The sequence below is a fragment of the Acomys minous genome (assembly GCF_964271855.1).
Source record: "Acomys minous genome assembly, chromosome: 17".
Classification (NCBI taxonomy): Eukaryota; Metazoa; Chordata; class Mammalia; order Rodentia; family Muridae; genus Acomys; species Acomys minous.
In genome coordinates this window covers 969838-987099 of record NC_140500.1, presented here as the reverse complement: position 1 = coordinate 987099, position 17262 = coordinate 969838, and the positions used below count along the sequence as shown (strand labels likewise).

Below are 17262 nucleotides of genomic sequence, written 5' to 3'. Positions count from 1 at the left end.
AGCAACAACAATAAAAAGGTTTTAATGTGTATTTAAGTGTAGAGAGAGGAAGGGAGGGGAGTAGAAAAAAAGCAAGGAAGGGTAATAGAAGACAGGATACATCTAAGGGTGAGGACTGGCTTCTCCCCCTGCCGCCCAGACAGGGTTTCTCTGTGTAGCCTTAGCTGTCCTGGACTTGCCTTTGTAGACCAGGCTGGCCTCAAACTCACAGCTCTCTGGCTGCCTGGGTCTCCCTAAGTGCTGGGACCACGGGAGTATACCACTATGCCCGGCTTGAGTACTAGCTTCTTAAATCAGAGTCTCAAGCCATTTTAAAATGACTAACAATTGGGGCCGGAGAGATGGCTGAGTGGTTAAGAGCACTGGCTGCTCTTTCAGAGGTCCTGAGTTCAATTCCCGGCACCCACATGGCAGCTCATAACTATCTTAACTCCAATTCCAGAGGATCCAACCACATCTCACAGACATATATGCAGCTAAAACACCAATGCAAATAAATAAACTATTAAAAATAAAAACTTTTAAAAATGACTAACAATTATGCTATATACCTTTTATTTTGTTCAAAAAGTCTGAAATTAAATCTAAACAATGAAATAAACTTTTATAGTTATACATTCTTACCTCACTTATATTGGAATCTGTTATCCGACCTCGGGTGCTCATTATCTTAATCAGTCTATCTTTGATGTTGGGAGGCAAATATTTAATATCTGATATGTATCTGGAAATATTGATTATTAGGCACCGAAGACATCTGAAATACAAACACAGTATAGTAAATTACACTAAATCTGCACAAAGCTGCCACTTACCAATACTGCTTGTCAGCACTTAGTCCTTTCATAAAATAGTATTTAAGATTCATAACCACTACCTATGTAAAGTTATATATGATAAGATTTTCCTTTGCTACTTTCCCTCTGTATACCAGTTGTCAATCTGTGTACAGGAATTTTAACTCAGAATGTGGCTACTCTGGCAAGAGATCACCACATCCAAAGACCTTCTAGATCTCTGTGACCTGGCTGGAATGCAGAAACACTGGGCAGTGGTGGTGTGCGACTTTAATTCCAGGAAACCGAGGCAAGCAGATCTGAGTTCAAGGCCAGCCTGGTTGATTAAATAAGCAGAACGAGCTAACTGGCAGCGAAGCTATAATATATAAATGCAGGTTTATTGGAAGTGGCACAGGAGGAGGAGAAAGAGGGGAGTGCACACTGGGGGGAAGGGAAGGAGAGAGGGCGTGGAGGTGGGGAAAGGACAAGGGCAGAAAAGGGGGGCAAATGGGGGCCAGTGAACCCAAAATGTCTGGTTTATATAGTGAGTCTCTGGGAGAAGGGAAGCCCCGCCCCTAGGTAGAGGGGAAGACATGCCAGCCACGTCCTGCAGCAGGACCTAAATAGCCTGGTACAGAGCAGCCTCAAGGTAAAGAAAAGCTTCGGTCCAGGCATGGTGGTACATGCCTTTAATCCCAAGCAGTGAAGATAAAATAAGTTTGTAGAAGAAAGTGCCATGTTTGAAAGTGATGACTAGTTGAGTGGCAGAAAAAGGAAGAATCAGAGAAAGATTTAACAGGGTACGATATGTCCAACAGAAAGGAAAGGTAAATTACTTATGAGAGCAGCACAGATAATAAGGGAAAGAGGAGGCAGTTTTACAGGGAGAGGTTGAAGAGAGGAGTGAGATTACAACAGATTGCTGGAGTTAATTTGAGGCCAACCAGTGCAATTCAGAGGCCAAGAGAAAAACCAGATTAATTAAGTCAGCTGGGAGAGGAGTTTGAGTCAGAACAGCTGAGCTGAACCAGCCAGCGCAGAGCTCAGGAAGAACAAGAAAGGGTGAGCTTAGTAAACAGTAAGTCTCAGAAGCTGAAACATTCTAGACGTAGGTTAGATTGTACAGAGGCTAGAAGCTTCCAGGGCTAGGCCTGGGCTAGCAGACAAGGGCAGGAAGCTTTGGGAATGACAAGGAAATCAGGCAAATAAAAGTTACTGTTATATGTATGTGAAAGGAGAATTTTTTTTCCTCCATTTTGAGCTTGGTCTCCATTACAAGACCAGGCCTGACTTAGGCCAGACCCTGAAAAGTCATCAGTTCCAGGAAAAATCCCCCACCTGAGGAACAGCCAATCAGAGAAAAGGGCAGCTGGGAGATAGTCACAGAAGCATGGAGACATTGTATCCCAAGCCTGGCCATCTGCGCTTGGCATCCCTATATGGTTTGGTGTGGCATCTTATGGTTGAACATTCCTGACACAAGAATGTGGTCTGCTGGCCACCTGGGCCTGGGCCACACCAAAATAATAATAATAACAACAACAACAACAACAACAATAATAATAAAATCACCACCACCAACAATAATAATAATAAAATCACCCATGTGACTGCCTTGCTGCCCACCAACCAAGTTTTAGATTACCTACCTCTTGTTGGAATTCCCCTCTCTACACATAAAAAGATCTGCGAGCTGACATCCAGGATCACCAATTTGTAAAATGGCTGACCCTTGTATGCAGGATTCTTACTTTCTCGAAATAAAAACACTCTTGCAGATTGTATGTGCTGAGTGGTGGTCTCCAAGCAGTGATTTCGGACTTAACAATATGCATTAAAAATCTTTGCTTTAAAAGAGTCTCATGTAGGCTAGGTACTAAGTGAGACACAGGATGACCCAGAATTCCTAGTTGTACTGCCTTACATGTAGAATTCTAGAATAACAGGTATGTTGCCAAAATGTTTGACTTCATTAAAATGTTTTAATAAGAGCATGGTAGTATATGCCTATAATCCCAGTATTGTGCCTGTTTCACGAGACCCCTGAAAGACCACCAGGAGACAAAACCTGATGCAAGCACAAGAGGATCTTTATTAGCAGCTTGAGCCAGGCTCGCAACCAGCACCAACGCAGTAGTATCAGGGTTGAGGGTAATTTATGGACCCCTTCCCTCCCAACGCACCCAAAGCAGGGGAATTCCAGCCTGGCACTCATCTATTTATTAAGATACAAAAGGGGATATTGTGTTTTAAAATGACTGGGTATGAGAGGGTGCCAAAACAAGAAACGGTTCTGGTTTTCTTTGTTCTCCCTTGCCTGGGGAAGCATCTGGTCTCGGGCTTTAGTTGGAATGTCCTGTCCTGTGCTGATTGGCTGTTGCTAGGGGAGAGGGGCAATTAGCACGTTCTGTGTTATTTTGAGGAACAAGGCTACGTGACCTTAGTAACAGCTAAGGGGGCCCTCTGGGCTGGTTTCCCCAGCAACAATATCTCCGATATTCAGACAGGAATGCAACAAGGCCAGTTCCTCCCCACAGCTGGCTGGCTATGCCTCATCATGCCTGGTCTTTGGTCAGGCCAGTAGGCCTATTCCTTAAACTTTGCCCCAGTGACTCTGAAATGCAATTTTAGTTCTTCTGGTCTTTCACCCAGAACCTGGGCAGAGGTAGGAGATTAAGAGCTCACAGCTGCAGATGGTGGTGGTGGCAGTGCACGTCTTTAATCCCAGCTCTCGGGAGGCAGAGACAGGAGGATCACTGTGTGTTAAGAGGCCAGCCTGGTCTACAGAGTGAGTTCCACGACAGCCAGGGCTACACAGAGAAACTCTGTCTTTGAAAAGAAGAGTTCATAGCTAACCAAAGTGAGTTGGAAACTAACCATGAGACTGTCTCAAAAAAACTAAAACCAGGACTGGAAAGACAGTTCAGATCCCTGGCTGCTCTTCAGAGGACCATGGTGTGATTCCCACAGAGCAGCTTACAACCGTCAGTAACTCTAGTTCCAGGGGGTCTTATGTCCTCTTCTGGCCACTGTGGACACCAGGTATGTATGTGTACAGACGTACATACAGATGGAGCAGCATCAGGTATGTATGTATACAGACGTACAGACAGATGGAGCAGCACCAGGTATGTGTGTGTACAGACGTACATACAGATGGAGCAGCACCAGGTATGTGTGTGTACAGACGTACATACAGATGGAGCAGCACACCCATCCACATAAAATAACTTTTTAAAAAGTTATGTGAACACTGAATGACTAGAGAAAAAGCTACAGCCACAAAGATTTATGGAGAGTACAAATCAGTTACCTGTATGTGCAGTTACCAGAAGAGGCAGCCACTAAGACCCTGAAGCAACTGAGGATAGTTTAGTCAAAATTTCATTTTGGCACCCGGCATATATCAGGATAAGTGCATCTGAAGAATGCAGCATGCAGCAGGGTTTCCTGACCTATCCTTACTTATAATAGCAAACCACAGGAATCCCCTTGAGTAGAACACTGTCCCTGAATAATGTCCAGAAATAGCCCTGACCCTAGAGCCTGGGCCATGTAGCTGGCAGGGGCCACACGCTCCTCATACCTCTTCTTATAGTTCCCACTGTCGGCTCTAGAATTTACTGCTCAGCCCACACCCTGTGTGCCAGGAGCCAAGGTCTGTGGGTAATTACCAGAACCCAGCTCTTGGCCTGCTGCCTTGAGAAACAGGATGCTGAGATAAGATCACCAGATGGGTTACAGGAAATTACTTAGGACATCTAGTGCCTTCGAACAGCCTGCGATTAAACTGCCATGACGACCCACTCGCGAAGATCTCATTTCCTCATTGCTTACCTTTTATAAACTGCTGTGTGAAAAATGAAGTTTGAGAGCTTGATCAGACCCTTGACTTGCTCTCCTTCCTTGTGTCTCTTGTCCCCGCACTCGCTCGCCTCCTCCACAGGTACCCGCTGAAAACCCCGTGGGCTGGAGCACCTGAGTCCTTCAATTCCTTCATACACTATTGCTCTTTGTCAGAAATAAGTTAAAGCCTTTTACTTTGACCATTTCTCTAAAGAACGAAGTTTAAAAAGCACTTCAGGGGGCTGGAGGAATGGCTCAGCGGTTAAGAGGACTAACTGCTATTCAAGAGGCTTGGGGTTCAGATCCCAGCACCCACATGGCAGCTCAAAACTGTTGTAACTCCAAGATCTGACACTCTCACATAGACATTTTTGCAGGCAAAACACCAATGCACATAAAATATAGATAAATAAATTTAAACAATTTTAAAAAGAAAAAAAATGCCCCAAAGTATAAGTAGAAATTAATAAAAATCTGTAATTTTTTTTTTTTGCCTTGTATTTTTTGGTTCCTAGACCCAATGATTCCCACTTAACCGAATTGGCAGCTGGGGATAAAGTTTAATGGTTCTGGTGTCTGTAAGTCCCTGGGTCTGATCCTCAGCATCACAAACACAAACAGAAATGACCAGCCAGGATGGGAGAGGATTTAGTTTGCTTCTTTTAAAGCAATGTGACCAACATGTCTTATGGCCTCAAATTCTAGCCATCTGAGAAACTCATACGTGTGTCAAGCAATGACAAATCCTCTCTACAAACACCACCATATATGATTTTAACTCACGAATGACAATAACCTTACACTTGTGGTCATTTTTAGTGCAATCTTTGGTTACTTCCATCTTCCCCATCTGCCATTATCCATCCTCCATATGTCTTATGTTAATCCAGGACATATTCTGTCTTCCTCTGTGCTTCTATACACAGCCCTACACAAACACAACAAAGGCACCGTGAAGGGAGGGCCTCAGGGTTCCCTAAGACAGCATCCCAGGATACTCCTCAGAATCATCTTTTTCATTCAACACTCCTTTGTGAAAACCCTTCAAAGCATTTCAGGGTTGGGCTCATCCTTTGTAATGGCTGTAACTTTCACTGGGTATCTTATTTAGTTACTTCCCTTTTGAAAAGCATTTGTTCTGTGGTATGGTATCAATACTGTCAGTCAGACTGTTTTCTAGAAAGTCTGTGACTGGATTGTTATTGGCAGTACTGAAGGGGTCTTTTTCTTCCACATCCCTCCAGCAGTGAATATTATTGATCATTTTCCCATGTATTACCATTTTCCCTACTGTTATGTCGAAATATTTCCTGGGGAGATGGAATATAACTTACCCCAGATCGGAAGGCCACAACACACCAAAGTGCAGATGACATCTCGTGAGTTTTATTTATAGGAATATGGGTGAGGGTCACTTCCGGGAGTAGAATTAACTCAAGATGGCTGCATCACCAAAACCTACCCCAATATGAACTCCAGCTCACAAAAGCTCCAGTGTGCTCCAGAGTCTACAGGCAGCTCAACAGAGTAGAGCGTCCTCTTCAAGTGACTCAGTTGCTCTAAACCTCTTCTAGGCAGCTAGGCTGGTCTCTACTTCTTTCAGGCAGCTGGTCTAGTCTCAAATTCTACATACCTTGGCTTGTCTGAGAGTTTATCTCAGCTATTTGTATTGCTCACTCTTGGAGGGAGGGAGCATAGTAAATCTAGTCAGTGTCAGGGGCTTCCTGTTTTAAGGAGCTTCCTGTAGTGTTTCAATGTCAAGGAAACCGCTACAAAACACCTATTCCTACGACACTACTGGAAAAGCAAGGAGTATCTTTTCTGTTATTGTTCATTGTCTTCCCCCAGCCCACACTTTTTTCTGTTTTGGATTTTGAGACAGGGTCTTACTATGTACTCCAGGCCCACGTGAGACTCATAGCAATCTTCCTGCTTCAGTATTTTCAGTGCTGGGTTTACAGAACCACACTTGAAGCTGGGCAGTGGCACAATCAGGGAGACAGAGGCAGCCAGATCTCTGTAAGTTGGAGGCCAGCTTGGTCCAGGACAGCCAAGGCTACACAGAGAAACTCTGTCTCGAAAACAAAAACAAAACAAAACACACTTGATTGCACTTCCTTTTTAAATATTGTTTCATAAAAGCATCATTATGTAGTCTAGTCTGGCAAATTACCTGGCTCAGTTTCCCAAGGAAACTGTGTCACCATGCCTAGGTTTTAATCCAGCTGAGCCCATTTACTGACTGGATTATTTATGGGTGATTTTTAAAAAGTATTTGTCCTTTTTTTTTTTTTTTTTTTTTTTTTTTTTTTTTTTTTTGGTTTTTCAAGACAGGGTTTCTCTGTGGAGCCTTGGCCATCCTGGACTCACTTTGTAGACCAGGTTGGCCTCGAACTCACAGCGATTCGCCTGCCTCTGCCTCCCGAGTGAGTGCTGGGATTAAAGGCGTGCGCCACCACGTCCGGCCTTTGTCCTTATTTTTTTAATGCATTTATTTATGTGTATGTGTCAGGGTGAGCATATGTGTGTGGGCACACCTGTCATGCTACACAGGTGGGAACCAGAGGGCAGTCCGCCAGAGTTATTGCTCATGTTTCACTGTGTGGCTCCCAGGAATTGAACTTGGGTCTTGGGCTTGGCAACATCCATTTTTATCCACTAAGCCATCTCTCCAGCCCTTGATAATTACTTATTTTTGAGTTCTATGTAGACTGGCCCTAGCTCCATAGATTTGTACCTGTATCATAATAAAAAACTACATTCAGTCCAACTTCAAAAGTCCCCATAGTCTATCACAGTCCCAACAATGTGTAAAAGTTCAAAGTCTCTTCTGAGACTCATGGCAATCTCTTAACTGTAACTCTCTATAAAATCAATATCAAAAGGTAGATCACAACGGCTCAGCACACACATCACTGTTCCAAAAGGGAGGACAGGGAGCTTAGTGAGGAAACACTGGACAAAAAACCAGCAGGGCAAACTGCAAATTCAGTTTTGTTGACTGCAACATACTTCTCTCTTGGGCTGGTTTCACACTTGATGTGCAGCTTCCCTTGTCAGGTGTCCCACAAGCTTGTCATTTAACCTACAGCATATTGGGGTCTTTAACATAAGCCAGGATTCATCTTCATAGCTCCACACAATGGTGATTCTATAACCCCTTTCTTGTTTCCTTGACTCCGAACCCAGAACCAGCTGGCAGAAGCTGCCAACTTCTTCTGCTTGCTGGGGCTGGAACTTGGCCCCCTCCTTCAGTTGTGTTTGCATCAGCGTTTTGTAGCTGATGCTTCTGTCTATTGCTTAAGCTTCTCCTTCGTTTCTCCTCACAAGTTGGAAGCTTAGCTGGGTGAGGTCTTGCCGGAGGTCAGCACGCCCTTCATTCCATTTAGGATCAGGCTTTAAAAAAAACCTTTCATCTCCCTGAGCACTGGACTTAGATCCAGTATACTTCCTGGTGCCCCTTTGCTTCTCAAACTGTACACTTGGTATTTCTCTTTGTTCAGCTCGCTCCCTTTTCATTATAGATCTGTATGAGTGACTAACAACCACGTGACACAGTCAACATCACTAGACTGTCTTGAAATCTCTTCTGCCAAAATTCTTCAATTTAGTGTCAGGCAGATTTCTTGGACAAGGGCAGAACGCAACCACATTCTTTGCCAAAATATCCTAAGAATGGTCTCTAGGCCACTTACTAATATTCTTCCTCTCTGAAGCTTCTTGAGCTGGGTACCCCCGAGTTCAAATTGCCCTCAGTAGCACTGTCTTCCATGCTCCTACTAGGACTAAGCCTCGCTTAGCACACCCAACTGCACCAAATTCTGTATCAGTCAGGAGATACATATATCTGATTAGAATGGCTTACAGGCGGTGGTCCAGCTAGCTCATCAATGGCGGTCTACAGTCCATAAAGCTGCATGTCTCATCTGGTCTTTGGTATATACTAATGTCAGCACTCAGGGAGGCAGAGGCAGACAGAGCTCTGTGAACTGGAGGCCAGGTTGGTCTACAGAGTGAGTTCCAGGATAGCCAAGGCTACACAAAGAAACCCTGTCTTGAGAAAACAAACAACAACAATAACAAAACAAAAAAAGAAAGAAAGAAAAAAGAAAGTTAAAGAAAAAAAGAAAGAAAAATCCCATACAGACCCAGCCCTTTGGGTTTTAGCTAATTCCAGATGTAGTAAAGTTGACAACCAAGAAGAGACATCAAAGACACTTTTGTCAAATATTAAGGGAGTGTATATGCAGGCTAGAGGGCTACCTGAATGCCCCTCCTCAGAAGTCATCTACCTTGTTTTGTGAGACAGGGCTTCCAATTGGTCTGGGGTCTCCCCGTGTAGCTAGTTTGGCTGGCCAGCAAGTCCCAAGGATCCTCCAATCCTCCTGTTTTTGCCTTCACAAGTAGTTTTCAGGGATTGAACTCAGGTCCTTGTGCTTGCACGGCAGCCCTGAGCTATCTCCCTTGCCCTTAACATTGTTTTTTTCTTCAAGACGGGCTTGCTATTTGGTCTTTCTTTGTGCTTCAACATAAACTTTTGGCTGGAGAGCACTGATTGTTTTCCCAGAAAACTGGGGTTTGATTCCCAGAACCCATATGGCAGCTCACAACTGTCGGTAACTCCAGGTCCAAGGGATCTAGCACCCTCACACAGACATACATGCAGGCAAAATACTAGTGCACATAAAATAAAAATAAATTATTAAAATTTAGGACTAGCTGGGCAGTGGTGGCACACGCCTTTAATCCCAGTACTTGGGAGGCAGATGGATCACTGTGAGTTCGAGGCCAGGCTGGTCTATAAAGTAAGTCCAGGACATCCAAGGCTACACAGAGAAACCCTGTCTCAAAAAACCAAATAAATAACTAAAATTTAGGACTAAAATTTTTTTTCTATGAAGAATGTCTGTCCTAGTTGGGGCTTCTATTGCTGTGAAGAGACACTGTGCCCATAGCAACTCTTATAAAGGAGAACATTTCACTGAGGCTGGCTTACAGTTCATTAGTTCAGTCCACTAGCTTTATGGCAGGAAGCATGGCAGCATGCAGTCAGTCATGGTGTGGAGAGATTCTACACCTGCATCAGCAGGCAGCAGCAGGAGTGACACTGGGCCTATGGGGGCCATTTTCAAACTACCACAATATCATTGAATTTTTATTAAGATAGTATTGCACTTGTAAACTGTTTTTGCTTTTGTAGTACAGCCCTTTCCCCATGAACTCTGCCTAGCCACAGGTAAGGGAAAGCTTCAAATGTTTTAAAGTTTTGCAGCTATTGTGCATGGGGCTGTTTTCCCAATGCCTTTTCAGATCCTGTTCCTGGTACATAGGAAGCTACTTTTGTTTGCTTTGTTTTAAACATAGGGTCTCACTATATGGCCTAGAACTCATTGTGTAGACCAGGGTAGCCTCAAACCTGCAGGGATCTGCCTGCCTCTGCCTCCTGAGTGCTAGGATTAAAGGTATGAGCCATCATGCCCAACTGGCGACTGATTTTTATATGTTAATGTCAGATTCTGCTACTTTGTTGAAAGTGTTTATCAGCTCTGAAGATTTTCTGGTAGAGTCCTTCAGGCCTTTTAAGTAAAGGATTTAACATCGACAACAGGGATAATGTGACTTCGTCCTTTCCTGTCTGCATCCCTTTTATTTCTTTCCCTTGTCATATAGCTCTGGCTAAGACTTCTAGTATGATGCTGGATAATGATAGGCATCTTTGTATTTTTCCTAATTTCCATGCTTGTCTTCCTGCTTCACTTCCTTAGCAACGGCTCCTAATTCTGTGGACACAGATCATTTGGCGCACCAGGCAATGCTGAGTGTCATTTCTAAGAGAAACGGGCAGCCTCCTTACAGCTTGGTAAAACAGTATGTTGCCTGTTGCCTAGTACAGTGAAGCTACATTTTTTTAAAGTGTGTGTTTCTCTAACGGTAACCCCAAATATGTGCAGTTTTCCACTTGGGCTCCGTGTCACCCTGTGAATTCTAGGAACAAGCTAACACTCATGTTGCTTGGAGTGCTATGAAGAACAGCCTTTTTCTTCTCTAATCTAGGAATCTTATATCTTCTTCCAGCCTCTATGAAACAAAGTAAAACTGGGAGGTGGTGGCACACGCCTTTAATCTCAGCACTTGGGAGGCAGAGGCAGGTGGATTGCTCTGAGTTTGAGGCCAGCCTGGTCTACAAAGTGAGTCCAGGACAGACAAGGCTACACAGAGAAACCCTGTCTCAAAAGACCAAAAAAAAAAAAAAAAAAAAAAAGTAAAAGTCTAACCTATTATACGTAAGTAACATAAAATTCTGATAGTTTGATAATGAAAATTAGATACTGAAAGAAACATATGTGAGAGGAAGTGTAACAGGCCCTAGACTCTAGTGCCTTAGCACACAGATACCATGTTAGAAGTACCACTCAGGCCTTCAAACCCAGCAAGCTGAAACACCTGTCAAAACAGGAACAACAGTTCTTAGTAATTAAAGGCACCTCTCTTTAGGTCTACAGATTGTGGAAACTGCAGCTGGCAATTAAAAATACATGTAAAAAACTCATGCCTTTAACAGAAAAGACTCTAAATTCACTACTAATCAAGGATGCTCCATCAAGATGGCTGTGACCCATCGTCATATCCAAAGGGGCAACACACACACCAAAAGAAAGGCTGGTATGCTTTATGCTGAAGCTACCATTGCTTGCCAGCCCTGTGCCTCAAAAGTTACCCTGTCGGGTAGGGATGTAGCTCAGTGGCAGAACACTATCAAGCGAAAGGCTCTAGGTTTGATCTTTAGTGCCACAAAACAAAAACAAAAAGCAAAGGACTCAGCTATCCTTGAATCTTCTTGTCTTCCCTTGCACCCTGATTATGCCTTTACCTGTCGTCTATACTGAGTTGGTCACTATCTTAGCTGCACCCCCCAGCGCTTTTAGATTCAATTTACACTCCACTTGTCTGCTTGACACTTCTACCTGATGTTGTAATATATTTTTCCCATAAGGTATTTCCTCTTCCGTAAGTTTCATCAGCACCTTCCCTTCCCAGTTGGTCAAAACTTCACATTTTTAGGGTAGCTTCTGATTCTTCTCGTTCCTTGGTGCCTGTACTCCAAGATCATCACCACAGGCCAGATTCAAAAAGTAGTGCTAGCCAAGGTGCTGGTCAGGGAGGAGGCGGGGCAGACAGAGCTAAATGCTACTCCAACACAAGAGCCTTACTTTGTTACACACCAGAAACTGCTTGCTTCACCAACTTTCGTTTCAGCCTGTAGTTCCTCCCCAAAGGGTTACAAACTAAACCTAATGACGAAATGGGCCCTTATGAGAGGAACAATACCAAGTCAGGACACTGAAAATCACGTGCTCATCATTTTTTTTTATTTCCAAGTTTCCAATAAATTTTCTTTACTGTTACTTTATTTTCTTCCCACTAACCACAGTTTTAAGATCTAACCACGCAGTCGAGTGCGGCAGTGCATACCTGCAATCCCAGCACTCTGCCGGTTCAGGCAGGAAGGATCCTGAGTTTAGGGTCATCCCCTGCCACATAGGCCTGCCTACGATAGATGGCAAGCCAAAAGCCAAATCACAAGCTGGTGCTGATAACTCAAGTCTGTAATCTCAGAATTTGGGAGGCTGGGGCAGAAGGCTCAAAAGTTCAAGGTCAGACTGGCCGTCGTGAGTCTCAGGCCAGTCTAAATGCGTTGGCGTTGTGCTTGTCTGGTGTGCAGAAGACTTAAAACAGCAGTGTATGCAATAGTTGTGTATGCTTGTGATCTCAGCACTCAGGAAATAGAAGCAGAAACATCGCAAGTTGAAGGTTATCCTTGGCTACACAGAGGGAGACCAGCATGGGCTACATGACACTGTCTCAAGGGGTAACAAAGCAATACACAAGAAAAGACTGGAACCTAGGCATTTGCTCATGTAATGTCAGACCCATCAAGGGAACCAACACGTCTTTGCAGCTTCCAATACTAAACCATTTTTCTTGAAGGTTTTGTTGTTGTTGGGTTTTTGTTTTGTTTTTGTTTTTTAAGAAACAATAAGTAACAATGAGCCCAGCCTCTAACTCATTCTATAGCTGAGGAGGACCTTGAACTTTTGATCCTCCTTCATCTCTCAAGCAGTGGCTGCCACCACACCCAGTCTCACAAAGACTCCCCGAGATAGGAAAATTCCACGGATTTTCAAGGTTTTGCTTATTTGCACTGGGGAGGCAGTGTCTCACAACATAACCCCCTTAGCCTCGAATTCCTGGCTATCTTCCTGTTTCAGAGTCCAGACCAGCTGGGATCGCCGGCGTGAACTGCCACGGCCTTAGCGGAGCTCTGCCCGCCAGCCCGCCCGCTCGCCAGGACTTCCTTTTGTAGCCGGGCATCGGGTGGAGCCGCTCGTCCCGCGGTGCACCACGGTCCTCGGCGACCCGCCAGGCCAAGGACCGGGAACCGGCGGGGCGTGAAGTAGTGGAGGGAAGGGGCTGGGAGCCGGCGCGGGCGCCCGGGGGTCGGACTCACAGTTCCACGAGCTGACTGACCGGTCGCGACGAAGGCATCGCGGCGGCCGCCCTCCGGAGCCCGGACCGCTGCGGCGGTCCGCCACAGCCGACTTCCGGCCGCGCAGGACCCGCGAGCTCAGATGACGTCACACGGAGTCGGGACTGGCGGCGTTCGGAGTCGCGGAACCTCCGCTCCTGCCCCGCGGCTGCGGGGTCCTGCTCCTCCTGACAGCCGCGCTGCCGGGTGCAGCTCCTCCTGACAGCCGCGCTACCCGAAGGAAGCCACTACTGTGCAGGCAAAGGCTGCTGGCAGGTCATTACTTCAGCTGCTGGGCTCCATGAAGCATGCCAAACTTCGAACGCCAGTTTTACAAGATGGCAGTGGCCATCCCCACAGAGTACGCCTGGAGTAAGAGCTAGAGCAGTCTTGTGTGACTTCAGGAATGGGACATAGTCACTATAATCCCGCTAAACTGAAGTCGTTTCTCTACTTTTCAGATGAGAACACTCCACACCTGTTGAGGCCTGCTCCTTAACATTACTGTAGTCATAGTGCCTTTAGTCTCTTTTTTTTGTTTGTTTGTTTTTGTTTGTTTTTCGAGACAGGGTTTCTCTGTAGCCCTGGCTGTTCTGGATTCGCTTTGTAGACCAGGCTGGCCTCAAACTCACAGAGATCTGCCTGCCTCTGCCTCCTCCTGAGTGCTGAGATTAAAACCATGCGCCACCACCGCCGAGTTAAGAGTTAAACTTTCACCTTACTTGAGATTGATGTGCAAGTGCACGGCTATTCTTGGACCCCAACAATACCAACACATACATTCTGTAAGAAGGACGTTGCGGAGGAGACCCAGTCTTCAGAAAGCATCGTGAAGGGGTCTGGCTCCCCCAAGGTAGATTATCTCTTCATGGCTCTGATCTAGGATACTTGTGGCTTTTAAATGCTATTTTTTCATTCATTCTTGCAGAGTGATTTATTGGCTCTAGGTCAGAGCTTCCTCTGGAACGCCTTGAATGCTGAGACCACTCCAGCCATCTCTCTCTAGAATGCTACTCAGTACACTTTATTTATTTTCGTGGTAGTGAGGCTCGAATCCAGGGCACAACCCTACACCAACTCACACTTATTAAATAATGAGGCTACAGGATTGGGTTAGGTGCTGAAGGTTGAGTGGTGCACACGCCCCTTAGATAAGTGAAAGCACCATTAGAACTAGTCCCCAGGAGGTGCTGACTCAGCGGGAGCAGCAGTAGTGCACGTGCAGGTGCAGAGTTGGGGGTCAGGGGTGCTTGGGAGTTGCTGCTTCATGACCTTCTGCTATTTCTTGGCAAAAATGAAACCAGTGCAGTAGCGAAAAAGGGTAGAAGAGCAGACAAAGCCACCAAATGTCTTAAGTTGCAGATTGATCTTCTGAAGGAGAAAGCAGTTTTGTAGAAGAGATGTTGGGTTGAAGATACTACCCTGAGCTCGGCGGTGGTGGCCAATGCCTTTACTCCTAACCCGGGGGAGGTAGAGGCTGGCTGATCTCCCGAGTTTGAGGCCTGCCTGGTCTACAGAGTGTGTTCCAGGACTCCAGAGAGAAACCTTGTCTCAAAAAACCAAAAAAGAAAAAAGAAAGAAACAGAAGATACTACACCGAAGAAAGAATTGAAGAACAAGCTCTAATCCAAGCATTCAAAATAGAAGGAAGCACATGCATTCTCATCTGGTACTCAACTGCAAGCTAATTCTACAGATTCTGAAATGTGTGACCTACCAATAACAGCTATGTTCTGACACAAAGGAACATATAAAAGGAGACAGGGAAAAAAGGAAGGTGAAACAAAATTGAAAAGAACTAGGGGTCGGGGGATGAAGAAAACCACGCTTACTAGCAGGAGGTGCGGACTCAGCCAATAGGTGCTTGTCTGCGCTGCACCGTCCAGCGAAAATAAGACACCAACAACCAGACTTCTTCTCGAGATCTTTACTCAGGATTAAGCTCAGTGGGAATGGCCCCGAAGAAGGGAAGGGCCAAGCTTAAGTACAACTCAAGGGCCAATCAGCTCATGCCAGGTGCCACCTCCTCATAGGTCCGCGTCAGAGCAGGACTGCTTGTCATCAGATCACCAGTTACCCTTGCACAGCCTTTTGCCATATAAGGACTTGTTTATCTTCGAGAGTGCTCGCTGTCGGGATGGCAGAAGGCGGAAGCCTGCGCCATGTTAAGGCGGGCCACCTCGCAGCTCTCCACAGTGCACCCTGCCTTGCTCTTTGGATTGGTTACATCGTAACTGCCAAAAGGACTTTAATGAAATTCCTTGTATGTAGAAAGAGATACTGAGAAACTGCCCCAACAACAGTTGCCAGTAGACTCCGGGGAATCATGGTCCTCTTGAACTGATACATGAGCAGGTGCTTAATTTACATTGTAACCAGAAAACTGCAACTGTGAACAAAGTGCTATTTCAGGCAATGGTGAGTTGTACTAGTTACCAGAGATTGCAGAATTTGGAGTGTTTCCTGAGATTTACTAGCATGATGATGATGATGGTGGCGGCAGGGTTCATGTAGCCTAGCTATCCTCAGGCTTGTTGTTTGGCCAGGAATGATCTTAAACTTTCTTCTACTTCCTGAGTACTGGGATTATAGTCTTGTGCCACTGTGTCTAGTTTATGCTGTCCTGGGAGATCAAACCAAGGGCCTTACACCTACTAAGAAAGAAATACAAACTGGGCATGGTGACGCACACCTTTAATCCCAGCACTCAGGAAGCAGAGGCAGGCACCAGTCTAGGACAGCCAAGACTACACGGAGAAACCCTGTCTTGAAAAAAAAAAAGAAAGAAAGAAAGAAAAAGAAATATGCTAACATGTATCCCCAGCTCCCAGAATTACTTTTTAATGCTTTGTCTGAAGTGCTTAACAGCTTTCTGAATCTAAGCTGTGTATAAGCAGGGCAATTCATCACCTAGTAACCTATAATCTCAGCAGTTAGGAGGCTGAGGCAGGAAAAATACCGTAAATTTGAGGCTAGCTTGGGCTACATAGTCTGAAGCCAGTATGGGATATATATGGAGATCTTAGCTCAAGAGAGATGGGGGATGCTTACTATTTTGGGAAGTTTTCTTTTTTTTTTCTTTATATGTATATTTTCATTTTTTTAAAGACAGTTGACCATTAGTAACTGAAAGCATAAACTCAAGAACAGGCCTAAACCATCAACAACAAAAATCATAGTGTACCTTCAGCCACAGGGATTTGTTCTACAACTGGCACATGGACAAGGGATTCATTTTGAAACTATTTACATTACTGGGGTCTGTGAATCTCTGAAGAAAGACCCCAGACTCGGGCAGTATGCCAAAGCAATGAACGTTTATTCTGCAGAAATTTCCAGCATGCAGGAGTCACCACCTTCACAAAATGGTGACCCCAAGGTCAGCATGCAGGCTCAATAAAGGCAGTTGCGGGGGAGGGGGCTACTCTGGATTGGTTAAGCCTTTAGGGATTGTCCAAATTGTTTACTGAGTCATTGTATCTGGCTCAGGTTAAGATGTTGGGGCAGAAGCTGATTGGCTGGCCGCAGACCTGTGGTTTTCCCAGTAACTGCGGTTTGATGTTCCCAGAAACTGAAACTGAGTCATTGTATCTGACTCAGGGCCAAGATGTTGGGGCAGAAGCTGAGTGGCTGCCCGCAGTCCTGTGGTTTTTCCAGGAACTGCAGTTTCATGTTCTGAGAAACTGAAACTACGATCTGCTCAGTCTGAGGCCAAATTTGAAGCTTGTCGTGGAGTCAGGCTGGCTCAGACTGCTTATTAAAAAACATCTTTTTCAACATGTGGCGTTAACTTTGATAGAGATTTGTAGGAAAGATGCCTATATGAACTTGTTGACACTGGGACTCCCCAATTCACTTGCTGGTTCTGGTGGCATACAACCTTTCAGTGGGCACCGAAACAGAGTAGAAAAAGCATGGGCTCTGGCAGATCTTTTTATTTGAGGAAGTGTTCCTTCTATTCAGACTGAGAAGAGAACCGTTGCTCAAGGGCATAGTTATATTTCCAAGTATGTAGAACTGGTATTTATGAAGCATCTAAGCACCAAGCATAGTAAATTCCTACATGATCTTGGGAACCCTTAAACAAGTCTAGCGTACCTTCCTACTTCA

General features: G+C 45.1%; 1 protein-coding gene across 2 annotated transcripts in view; it reads right to left on the bottom strand.

Annotated features, from left to right (window-relative positions):
* AMN1 (antagonist of mitotic exit network 1 homolog) overlaps nucleotides 1-13283 on the bottom strand; it is a 42918-nt gene extending 29635 nt beyond the window's left edge. For both annotated transcript variants that reach the window (XR_014775953.1, XM_084764865.1), the window contains exons 1-2: nucleotides 13135-13283; nucleotides 625-757 (exon numbers count right to left, since the gene is read on the bottom strand). Coding sequence is in view for 1 of the 2 variants with exons in the window: in XM_084764865.1 (XP_084620991.1) it covers nucleotides 625-757; nucleotides 13135-13172 (171 nt within the window). In the remaining variant the exon portion in view is untranslated. The remainder of the gene's footprint in view (nucleotides 1-624; nucleotides 758-13134) is intronic.
* Between the last annotated feature and the right edge of the window lie 3979 nt (nucleotides 13284-17262).